Source organism: Grammomys surdaster, unplaced genomic scaffold (assembly GCF_004785775.1).
Source record: "Grammomys surdaster isolate TR1022 unplaced genomic scaffold, NIH_TR_1.0 203, whole genome shotgun sequence".
Classification (NCBI taxonomy): Eukaryota; Metazoa; Chordata; class Mammalia; order Rodentia; family Muridae; genus Grammomys; species Grammomys surdaster.
The window spans coordinates 1,176,305-1,189,123 of NW_021604648.1; the positions used below are offsets into that span (position 1 = coordinate 1,176,305).

At 37.3% G+C, this 12,819-nt stretch overlaps 1 protein-coding gene across 1 annotated transcript in view; it reads left to right on the top strand.

Moving 5' to 3' along the window:
* Ppme1 (protein phosphatase methylesterase 1) overlaps positions 1 to 12,819 on the top strand; it is a 47,378-nt gene that overhangs the window by 11,702 nt on the left and 22,857 nt on the right. Inside the window, exons 2-3 of the mRNA XM_028770722.1 lie at positions 7,914 to 8,007; positions 8,465 to 8,557. Coding sequence (XP_028626555.1) covers positions 7,914 to 8,007; positions 8,465 to 8,557 — 187 coding nt within the window. The remainder of the gene's footprint in view (positions 1 to 7,913; positions 8,008 to 8,464; positions 8,558 to 12,819) is intronic.

Consider the following 12,819-nt stretch of genomic DNA (forward strand, 5'->3'; position numbering starts at 1 on the left):
ATCTTACCTTTGACATCTGCTGACCTCATTCGACTGTACACCTGGCCCTCCAACCACTCGGTTCTCAATGGCTAGAAGAGCACTTTATATCAGTCTCCAAGAGTGTCTCCCACTTATCCTGAAATTTCTGATTCTGGTTTTGCTGTTCACTCTCATACAAGTAGTCACAGTCAACTTAGAACTGTTTCTTGGCCACCTGCATTGTTAAAACATTGGTACCTTAAATCTGAAAAGGAATGTTATGAGAATTGATGGAGTACAGTAGTGATTCCACCTGTATGCCACCTCAGAGCCTCCTCAAAATGATACGAGGCTAGCCTTGTACAGTGTAGGAAAACAGTCAAGGTTATGCTAGTAATGTGTTAGTGAGCCCACATAGGTAATTCTAGTTCATTGAAAATATGTTTTATCCTGTCCAGTTTTGGCAAAAGAAGTTAGTGGCTACGTTGTCCTCGTGCTGAGTGAGTAGTGGAACAAAGTATAGGCCTTTCCTCCTAAATTAAAGTGGAGTTCTTGATTATCAAAGGTATAAAATCACAGCTTTTCTTGCAATGCAGCAGCAGTCTCTCGTTTATGCATTTTAAGCAAAGACTATTTTTATGTTGTCTGACTCAGCAGGTTATATGAAATGGTTTTCAGTGGAGTACAGTTTGACTTACTTGCTTGGAGCCACATTATTTGAGCATTCCTGCTGCATGCCCCCTGTCCTGTCTAAATGCATGACCTTATATAAACCACCGTTATTTCCACTTGGGCTCCATAGTGCCTGATATCTGGATAATTTAATATTCTCACCACCAACAAAAACTTAAGACTAGGACTTAGGATTTTTACATGGACAGTCTCTCAGTATTTATCACAGAATTCTTTTAAAAGTGCTTCCTGTGTTCTCTGTCTGGGAGTAGCATTAGATAAACTGGGGAGACAGATCTTGATTTTTTTCTTCTTACTTCATACCCCACTTCGGTCCCATCATTATCATTTCAGTTACAAACCTCTACTCCTGCCTGTTGTTACCTTTCCTTCCCTACAGCAGGACGAGCTTCTCCTCACATCGTCCTAAGGATTTCTGGGGTTTAGAATTGCCAGCTTTGATGGTTTCAAAAATAAAGAACCTCATATTGTTTTGAGGACCAAGTGGAGAACTGTTAAGAAAGTGACCTGAGAGCTCCAGCTCACATGCTCTCTGCAGTTTTAGACAAGGTGTTTTAACTTCTCTTCCTTGTAGTTTTGTCAGTTTTAAAACCCAGAGAGTTGTAGAAATGAATGTGTGTTTACCTTTGTGGTCCCTTCAGCCTGTCAAAACCTCACTCAATTGTAGTAAAGTAATTTAGAAAAAGGAACAAAGTCAGAAGTCAAGGAAGATAGGATGCCAACAAGATTCAGGAAGATAGGGGCTGGAGAGATGGCTCAGAGGTTAAGAGCATTGTCTACTGTTCTGGAAGTTCCTGAGTTCAATTCCCAGCAACCACATGGTGGCTCACAACCATCTATAATGAGATCTGGTGCCCTCTTCTGGCCTGCAGGATGCATGCAAGCAGAACACTGTATACATAATAAATAAATAAATAAATAAATAAATAAATAAATAAATAAATCTTTAAAAAAAAGATTCAGGAAGATAGAAAACAAATTGAAGAATATTAAGCTGTTTAGCAGAGAAAAACTGAAGACTATTTGTAAGCAAATGAAAGTACAAGTTTATCTCTATTGTAGCCCATAAAGTGAGAACTCAAGAGGCCCCTATGGAATGCGAATGTTTTTTTCTTTCTTTTGCCCCAACCCCAAGAGTTTTATGCTCTTAGCTTTTACATGCAAGACTGCTCTATTTTGTGTTAATTTTTGTGTGTGACATAAGGAATGGATCCAGCTTGGTTCTTTTGTAAATGGATAACAGATTATCCTAACATTTTGGAGTGTGGGGGTTCTTTTTCCTAAAGCATTATCTTTACATCTTAAAAAGAAAAACAAAACAAAGCCTCTTTGACCATAACAAATAGATTATCTTTGAGTTTTCAAATTTTATGTCATTGATGTATTCAGTGATGTGTATCTGTCTGTGAGCTAGCTCACCATATTTTGAGTGTTGTAGTTTTATAGTAAGTTTAAATCAGGAAGCTTCCAGCTTTTGTAATTTTCGTAAAAATTATCTGGGGTTTTCTGGATCCCTTCCATTTTTGGGACCAGCTAGTCTGTTTCTACTGAGGAGTGGGCTGTGATCTTCTTAGATATTCCTTTGACTCTGTAGATTAATTTGCAGAGTTTTCCCTCTTAGTACTAGATCTTTATATCTATGGATATAAGTGTTTCTCCTTTTATCTGTTAGAGATAACAAATAAAGATAGATTATATAGATTTTTATGTACAAGCATTATTGCATTTCTTTAGTTATTTATTCTAAGTATTTGTGTATGGATGTATCTGACTATGTTTGCATAAATGTTAATGTGCGTGTGTTTAGAAGCCACAAATTCATGTTGGTGTCTTCAATCACTCTTTACCTTTAAAAAAAGATTTATTACTTTATATGTGCAAGTGTTTTGCCTGTATGTATGTATGTATGTATGTATGTATACCGTATGCTTGCTTGTATACCCATAGTGGTCAGAAGAAAGTATTGGACCCCCAGGAGTAGAGTTAGAGACAGTTATAAGTCACTATATAAGTGCTAGGAATCTAATCTGGGTCCTTCTCCAAGAGAAACAATTGCTCTTAAAAGCTGAATCAATTCTGCAGCCTTCTATCTTATTTTTAAGAAGTGGTCTCTCACTGAATCTGGAACTCACTGCCTTGTCAAGGCTAGCTTGTCAGTAAGTTCTAGACATCCACCTGTCTCCATCTGAGCGCTAGGATTACAAGTGTACACCATCGTGGCTGACTTTTGCTTGGATGCTGGAATCTATACTTAGGTCTTCATGCTTGCATGGCAAGCATTTTACCACCTGAACCATCTTTCCAGCCAGTCTTAAGTATTGCTTAATTTTTTAAAAAAATTGAAAAAAATGTATATTTACTATTGTTATTGAAGGTTGGACATGCATGCCATCCTGTACATCTGGAGGCCAGAGGACAACTTTGGAGTCAGATTTTTCCTTCCACCTTTCCATGGGGTTCTGGAAATTGAACTCTAGTCAGAATTTTGAAATAAGTTCTTTTACCAACTAAGACATCTCACCTATACCCCTCACACCTGCAACTCCTAGTATTCTTAATAGTGGTACTTTGATAGGATTGTTCTGTTAATTTTACTTTTAGGGTTTTTTTTTTTTTTTACTTTAACTATAGTATATAACTCATGTTGGTCTTCTACAATGTACTAAAGTTGATTTTAAACTTTTTTAGTGAATTATTTAGGGTTTTGCCATAGTGTTGAGTAGAAAAGTCCTAGTTAAATTACTCTATTTGTTCTAAAATCCTACAAAGAGTTTAGAAACTGTGCCAGGTAGAGTGCCAGGAAGAGTGATAGTATCCATAGCGGTGAAGAATCTTAGACCCTGAAACCTGTGAATGTCCCTTTTACATGGCAGAGGAAAATTAATATTGCTAATTAGTTGACCTCAAAAAAACTCCAAAAAACCCAATCCTGATTTATCTATATAGGCCCAAATAATTACAGACATCTTTAAAGAGGAGGAAGACAGAAGGGACTAAAGGCTGGAAGAGATTTGAACTTTTTGCATTGATTGCTACCTTTGAAAATAGAGGAAAGACCTACAACCTACAAGTTCAGTATCCTAGGCAGCTGCCAGACACTGGAAGTGATATTTTACATCCTGGTACCAGAAAAGCTCACTACTGCTAATTTAATTGTTGCTTGTAGACACTAGACATAACTAGCAGTAAGTGAGACAAAAGGAATCATCAGCCACTCATATCTCTATTTTGAAATTAAGATTAAGATTGTTACTTTGAAATTATATAGTTATCTCTTCTTTTGCAGTGATAATCTTGAACATTAATCTAATTATCTAATTGCTTTATCTAAATATATGTGTATGTAATATTCAGTGTCACAAACTTAAAACCATTAAAAATAACCAGTAATAGTAACACATATTGTCTAGAGTGTCTTTCTAGGTCTCTTTTTTTCTTAAAGTAAAATAATTATGTTTTGAAGTTATTTGGAATTTTTTCTAATCTACCATTAATTTGCTCCTTTTTTTTGGGGGGGAGGCATTTGATTTTTATAAACTAATATTTGCAAAACAAAAATTGTGTGCAGGGTATGGTGCTGCACGCCTGTCATTCTAGCACTTGGGAGACTGTAGGAGGAGGATTACAGAGTGAGACACTGTCTCAAAAAATTAAAATTAAATATAAATAACAAAAATTGAAAACTGTAAGCTACTTTCAATGATAAAATATACACGTAAATAAAACCGTATTTCACGACACAAGATCATACAACACACACCTTCATATTGGTTTCGTTCCAAGTATGCAAATCAATTAATAGAATTCTTCACATAAGTAGAATCAAGGACAAAAATCACATGAATATCTCAACTGATGCAAAAAGGGCTTTCAGTAAAATTAAACATTCTTTCATGATGAAAAAAGTTTTGAAGAAACTAGGTGTATTAGGAACATACTTCAGCCTAGTAGAGGCTATTTATGCAGACTGGTAGTCTGTTTTACAACAAAGTATTTCTTAAGTCAGGAACAGGACAAGGTTGTCAGCTTTCTCCACTCTTATTCTTCTAATACTTCAATTCCTTGTGGAGCAGTCAAGTAAGGAAAAAAATCAAAGAGATACAAATAGAAAAGAAGTCAGGTTATCCCTGTTTGCAGACAGTATGATTCTGTGTACTTGAAGACTTTACCACAAAGCTCATAGCTCTTAAAATCACTTTCAGCAAAGTAGCAGAGCACAGAAATCGGTGGTAGCAGTAGGTCCTCTAAGATCCTTGACCTCAATAGCCTTAGGTTGTTGGCTAGGTTCCAGTATCAAGTATGATTTCCGTCCAATTGAACAGGCCTTAAGTTCAATTAGAGAGCTGCTGGTTACCACCAAGATAAAGAGTACCACTATTGTATCCTTAGGGATATCTTGCCATTCTGGTCATTGTTGTGGCTTATGTGTCACAAATAGGTACAACTAAGAGTTGCTTCCCTCTCGTGGAAGATTTCATGGCACCATATAGTTCTGCTTGAGCTAGTCCTCAGGGGAGAAGACTTTTAGGTCAGATCCATCTCAGATTCTTGGGGTCCAGTGTCCAAAGTGTATGGTGTCTTTCAGCAGTAGGGACTTAACTCCATCTTCTTAGAGACAACCAAGGGCAACAGCAATAGCTTATATTGCTTTGGCAGTCTCTGGAACTTCCTTGACCAACAACTCAAAAAGAGACTTCAGATCTGGGATTAGTTTTTATTAGATAATCTGTGGCTCTTGTGGGGAACATTGTCAGCCCAAATGGGAAAACGTCATTCAAACTATATATGTATACACATAGACTTCAATTCATTGTGGCCTTTTTAGACATCCTTACTGTTATTTTGTTACCCCCTCCTCTTCCTTTCCTTTTCTTCCTTCAAATCATTTGTATCTTGCTATCTCTAGTGTGTCCTCCCATGGCTTCTTTTTACTTCCCTGGTTTCTATTGCTGTTCTATGTTGTATACCCACATCTGAAGAATTGGAGCTAAAAGCGTCAGATTAGAAAGCACATGCTACATTGTCTTTCTGGGTGTTTGTTACCTCTTTCTATATATATATTTTAGTTCCATCCACTTACCTGCAAATTTCATTATTTCCATTATTTCATTTTGCTTTATGACTGAATAGTATTCCACTATGTATATATATGTATATGTGTGTATGTATGCACACGTATATATATATATTTTATGCACAGATACACACACGACATTTTCAGTATTCATTTGTCAGCTAAAGGGCAATGCTTCTATTTCCTAGCTGTTATGAATAGAGCAGCAATGATGATGTTTAGTCCTTGGCATATGCCAATGAATCATAGCTGGGTTATATGGTAGATTTATTTTTATCTTTTTGAGTGTTCTCCATACTGATTTCTAGAATAGCTTATAGATGTTCAGTAACCCCAGCATCTGTGGGAAGACTGTTCTGTGCCCCCCTCCCCCACTGAATTGCTGTTGTCTCTGTTTGAATCAGATTCTGTTAGAGTTTGTTTCTGGACTGAGTTGATCCTAATCCTTACTCATGTACTACAGGCTTGATTGCTATAGTTGTATAGCGTTTCATTTTCTGTTACTGGAGACCTTACTAGGTTTAAGTAAGGGGGTTGTGTTTATTCGCCTCCAAGCCGGTTAATAGTGGTAACAATGGCTATAAACTGAGGCGCCAAGCTAAATGCTGTATTCACATTGGCTCCCTTCATTGTGTCAACAGATGTTAACTAGTGATGTGTCAGGCTTTGTGAATACATGGGGAATGTTCTTGCTCTCAGTGTTCTCACAGTAGTGCCAAGTTAGGTGAACTAAAATATAGAACTAAAATATTTTTAGAAAATGTATAAACAGAGCAAACTAGTCTGAGAGTAATGAGTAGTGAGAGGGCTACTTTAATCTTCATACCAGCCTGTATAAAATTGACAGTACAGTCCCATCAGACATAGAGAGGCTCAGCTTGTAGAAATTAAGTACTGTGTTTTAAAGTCACACAAGAAACATAGAATTGGGTTATAAAAGTAAACTTATTAGGTAGAAAATTATTGCAGGTCAAGCAACTGTTTTTTTAAAAATATATTATCATTTTCTTTTTCTCTTCTTTTCTGTAGAAATAGGTTGTTTGGGGTCAAAGTTCAGGTCTGTGGCCCTTAATTCAGTTGCAAATGACTTTCTTAGTAGAATTGTATTGGACCTGTATGTGTGGTCCAGAGTGTGTGTGCATGTGCTTGAAAAACGGAGTGTCCACAGCTCTTATTAGATTCTAAACCTGGTCTGTGATCACAGTGAAGGCTCTGTGAATTAGGCAGAAGCCAGATTTGCTTTGCTCCTCTCTGCCAAAGGCATAGTAGGAAATAGAAATAATATATTCATTTTGTTGGGTTTATAATGACTTTCACTTTGACATAAAATGATTTTATATGCACTGACCTATCAAAGTAGTTCTTAATTTAAAATAAGACTTCATTCACCTTTAGAATGGATTCTGATTCGGTCTGACATTCCTCATGTTGTAAACACCCCTGACCTGAGTTGTGTTGGTTACCTTTTCAAAGGTCAATTCTTTCTTCTTAATTCTGTTGCCAATCAAGGTTGTTATAAAAGTATTACTACTGTGCAAACAATTCTCCAGATACATTCCTAAAAGTTTTAGACACTGCTATCATGATTGTCTTCTGTGAAGGCAGTCTTTGGCTGATTGGGAAATGAAAAGGAACACAAAAAAGTTTGAGATTAATGTGAAAAAATATTGACTAAGGATCATTACAATAAGAGTAAATTAAGAAGAATGAACATATGTACTAGGGTCAGTGAAAAAAAGTAGATTTTATAACATGTATAGATAATCAGAGTTTATCCATAATTAAAATACATTAATTACTTCATTGTATAAAATATTTTTGTTTTGTTTTTTGAGATAAGGTCTCAGTATGTAGCCCTGGCTGTCCTGGAACTGTACACTTCTGTACAGCAGGCTGGCCTTGAACTCAGTCATCCACCTGCCTCTTCCTCCAAAGTACTGGGATTAAAGGCATGTTCTACCATGCCTGTCAATTGTATAAAATCTTAATGTTTACTCTTAAATCTGTTTGGACCTATTTAAATACTGTATATGGTACTTTGTGAACTCTTTGTGTCTTTATGAGAAAACACTCTTTTGCTGTTTTCATTTCAGATTTACAGTTAGTATCTATTGACCAAGATTTTTACCTTCTTATGTATAACTGTTTTATTTGAAACAGCTCTCATTTTTCTTTCTCTCCTTAGCCCTGGACGGAAGCGGGACTTTACCCCTGTCCCATGGAGTCAGTACTTTGAGTCAATGGAAGATGTGGAGGTGGAGAATGAAACTGGCAAGGATATATCCTCTCAGAGACTGCTCAGTGTTAAGGACAGGGGCTGTCAGACTTGGGTAGCTCCTGAATGGTCTATTTATCCCCACCAGTGCCTTACACAGTCTGGAATATTACCTTTAAGCCTTCGGCAGAGTCTTTTTTGGCTGCAGTTGTCTGACACATGGGAAGGGATTGGGATTAAATTCCTGAAAATAATACTCTGAGTCCAACAAGCCGAAATGACTTAGTTTCTATAAACAAAGTACTGAGTCCTCTTCAGGGGAAAGAAAATACTTATTTTTCATTGAAAAGAAGGCCTACTGGCAGCAGGCTTCAGAACAGTCTTGATATCTCAGAAACATCTAAAGTTTCTTTGGAAGTCTGCAGTTTTCATATAGTTGTTATATCCTGTTTGTCTTTTTAAAAATAAGTATTGTTATGATTAATCAAACCCTTAAATCTATTGTCTTTAACTGTTCATACACTTTTCGAGTTTACAAGAGTGGTTCTGAGGGTCCAGTCCTGCTGCTGCTTCATGGAGGAGGCCATTCTGCCCTTTCCTGGGCAGTGTTCACGGTAAGTTGATGGTATCAGAAGCTGGTGTATTTCAGTGATCATTTTTTTTCTGGGTAGACTTGACTAGCTAACTCTTTCTTCCATGAGCATTCATTGTTGGAAAGAAGGTTAGGACAGAGCAGATTGCAAAATTTTAGCATTATGTACTCAAGGTCACCTGGTTTTTTTTGTTTGTTTGTTTTTTGTTTTGTTTGGTTTGGTTTGGTTTGGTTTTTCGAGACAGAGTTTCTCTGTGTAGCCCTGGCTGTCCTAGAACTCACTCTGTAGGCTAGGCTGGCCTCGAACTCAGAAATCCACCTGCCTCTGCCTCCCAAGTGCTGGGATTAAAGGCGTGCGCCAACACTGCCTGGCAGGTCGCCTGTTCTTTAAGCCAGTGGTTCTTATAAGATTTTGTATATATATGCGCTAGAATGAAGGTATGGAATTGGTGTCTTGTCAAAAGTGGGGGTCCTTAATCTCAGTAATTTAAATACTAGATGAATAGATATTTTATTTCAGATGCTTTAGATTATGTCTTTCTCTGTCTTTGTCAGACATACTATCTTTCATATGGTGATATTCCAGAAATATTCAGAAAATATTTCTATTTTGGGATTTTTTATTATTTAGCAATTTCATACATGAATACAATGTTATGTTGATCATATTCAACCCAAATCCTTCTTCCTACTTCTTCCAAGACTTTCAGAACTTCTACCTTCATGTTTTTATATTTTTTAAGTGACTGATGGAGTCTAATTAGTGCAGCTTGTATGTGCATGGATGTGGGACCTTCTACAGGAGCATAGGCAACCATATAGTGGCCACATCCCAAAAGAAAAACTACTGCCCTCCTCTGACAGCCATTAGTTGCCGTTATCTCCTCAGCTAGGGGTGGATCTTCACGAAACCCTCTCTCATCCATGTTGGAATATTAACTGTCTTCTTTTTAAAGCAATGCTTTATTTTATATTACCTTTAATTTGTATGTATGTGTGTATGCATGCATACTTGCATCTCTGAACTCTTAGGAAATAAACACTTGGCTAGTAGTGCTCTGGTCTACAGTACAGGGTATGGGCTAATATGAATACTGCTGTTTGTAAGTGTTGCTCACATCTTTGACTTGGGAATAAGGCAGCCGACATGCAAGGAGATACTGCTAACAAAAATAGTAGCAACACCTTCATAAAAATAAAGTGATCTCTTCTTGTGTAACAAGCAAATATACACACTGATTCTGTCTACCACTGAAAGACAAAAAGCGGGAACAGGTAGGAGTGCAGCACTAGGTACCTGAACCAAAAGGTCACGCATCACTGCCCGGAGTGTTTTGTTTTCTTCCTGGAGGCAGGGGTAACTGGGGTTCAGCATGACATCCTCAGCACTGAAGGGTTTGTCTTACCATAGGAATGCTTATGACTTGCCTGTGAGCACCACTCTCTCATGTCTCTATCAGTGCTGCCAAGTAGAAATCTAATGTAAAACACTTGTTTTCGAGTAAATATATGGAATAGGCTAAAAAATAAGTGAACTTGTTTTCAAGAGTATTTTGTCTGATCATTGTATCCAAAATATCTCAACAGGTAATCAATATAAAAATTATTGACATGAGTCAGTTTTATTATTGTTGTTGTTGCAATTAACACAGTACCACATATAGGAAGATTTATAAAAGAGGTTTATTTTGATTCATAATTATTTTTTTCAGGATTTTTTTACTGAAAATTTTTCATACAACATATTTAGATCATGTTTTTAATTTTTCATTTCTCCCAGTTCCTCTCAGATCCTTCCTAACAATTAGATTTTAAGTTCTTTTTTCCCCTGTCTTTCAAAAACAAAAACATGAAATAAAACCAACAACAAACCTTGCAAAAATGAAAAAAATCAAAACAAACATGCAAAAGACAAGACAAAAAAAAATGCCCCAAATGAAACAGAAAGTCTACAAAAATATCATAGAATTTGTTTTGTTTTGACTGACTGACTCTTCCTGGGCATGGGGCCTGCCCTGAAGTGTGGTTGATATACCCAGTGAGATTCCACTGCAGAAAAGTGATTTTCCCCTTTGCCAGAAGGAATCAGTTGCAGATAGCTTCTTGGAGTAGACACAGCTGTATTATTCTGGAATGTCTTCATATAATGTCTGCCATCGACTCAGTGCTTGGTACTCCTTCCTTGACTGTTTGTATGATTCCCAAACAGTTGAGCTGGGATTAAATGTTGATTGCTATATTCTATTTAAGAAAACAGGAAACAATGTCTTTTATTTTATTTATTTAGTTTTTTGAAGCAAGGTCTCACTATGCAGCTCTGACAGGCCTGGAACTCACTATGTTGATCAGGCTAGCCCCAAACTCAAAGAACTCTGCCTGCCTCTACTTCCCAAGTGCTGGGATTAAAGTGTACCACCATGCCTCGCCTATGTCTTTATTAAATAAGTCATTTATATATGACTAGTAAAGAAGTTGCATTGTATGGTTAGAAAGCTCCCAGTTCTAGGACATATGGTCAGTGGACTTAAAGGGTAGAGGAAGAGGTGAGTCCCGTGAGATTGGGATGAGATGAGATGAGATCCCTAATCACAGACTGCCTTGTTCAGTAATGTGTGCCTTCTGCTTCCACTGTTGAGGAAAATTATTTCACAAAGTTGTGCCATAATCTGCCTCATGGATATGTCCTGCTCATTTAATCACTTACCGTCAATAATGACATTACTCGTGTCTCTCCTGTTGTAAGATACTTGAGTCTATTCCTGCTATTTGCAGTTCCTGTTCACATTTAACTGTCCCTGTTCTCACAGACGTGCTCTAAAGCTTCAGGAATTCTGACCTTTGGAGTCAAGGCAGTTGCTAGAGCACTGGCTTTCACATGGCCGTTTTTGTTTTAGATGCAGAAAGTGTTAGTTTTAGACAATAGCTTTTCCTCAAATTAGATTCTGTAATTATACCATTTCTTTGTTAAATGGTGGTAGAAATGAATCACGGTGACTACTAATGAAGATATTTCCTCACGGGTTTGTTTTCCTTCATAGCCTTTTGTGTCATCTTTCCATGCCTCCTAGAGTTTGGGACCAGTGAGCCCCAGGGATCAAGTACAACAAGGAAAATAAGCAGCTGCATCTCCCTAGACTCTAATTCGTCTTGTGTTAGATACCCTGCTCGGTGTCTAGGTACATAGTCCCATTTAATTTTTCTGTGATCTTTTCAGTTTAGACAGGCGAAGATATCGAAATTTAGAGCAATACCGTAGCTGTAACAGCAACAAAATACAAACAGAATTCTGAGTCCAGACAAAAAGCTTACTACATTAGAGGATAGTACCTGTTTGAAAGGAGAGTTATCTCTCTGCATCTTTAATGCTTGTCAGGTACAAATACCATATTTTTTCAGCCTGTTTCTCAAGGCTGAAATTATCTGAGATAATTTATAAGATATCAAAGTGATCCTGATTCCTGCACACACATACTTGGAGGCTAGGTCTTGCTTTGTAACTCAGGCTGGCCTTGAACTCTGTCTTCCTGCTTCAGCCTTCTCACTGGTATAATTCCAGGTATGTGCTACCATGCCTGGCTCTGGCTAGCTCTTTGTTCCAATCTTTTCTCCAGTTCCCTTTACCATAAACTACCCACAGAGTTCCAAAACCTAATAGAGATAAGCTTTGCCCCTCCTCCAGTTCACGTAAATCAGAATTTTTGCTGGGCTTATACTGCACTCCTCAAAGCTCCTTAGGTACTTGTGTTAGGCAGGCAAGGTTGAGGACTGCCCTGTTTCTATCATTTATTGGCTCTTTGTCTTGGTGAGATACTTAACTCCTTGTAAAATTACCTCGCCTATAAAATGATGAGAATAGTTTCTGAAGAGTTTAAGAAGTAAATTAGATAATCCATCAGAAGTACTTAGATTGGTGATGGTACATTGGAAGATTTGGTAACTATTAGCTGCCGTTGATATTAGCATTGATAGCACAAACTCCAAGGAGGAAACAGTTGGGTGAGTCTAGTACTGAACTTGCTGTTTTTCACTGACTTCAAAAATATCAAAATTGTGCTGTTTGAAACAAGAGCAGAAAAGAAGCCACTGACAGACACTCTCTTACCCTTCATCTGTAAGGCCCGAGGTGGTCTGTGAATTTACTTAGTACTCATTTATTTTTCTCTTTGGTTTTAACCATACAGAAATGTAATAGCATATGAGTGCAGGGCCATTGTCTGTGTGCTTCACTGCTGTAACAATGTTACTCATTTGTGGCAGTTTTAAATATCATTGAGAAAGTTGTAT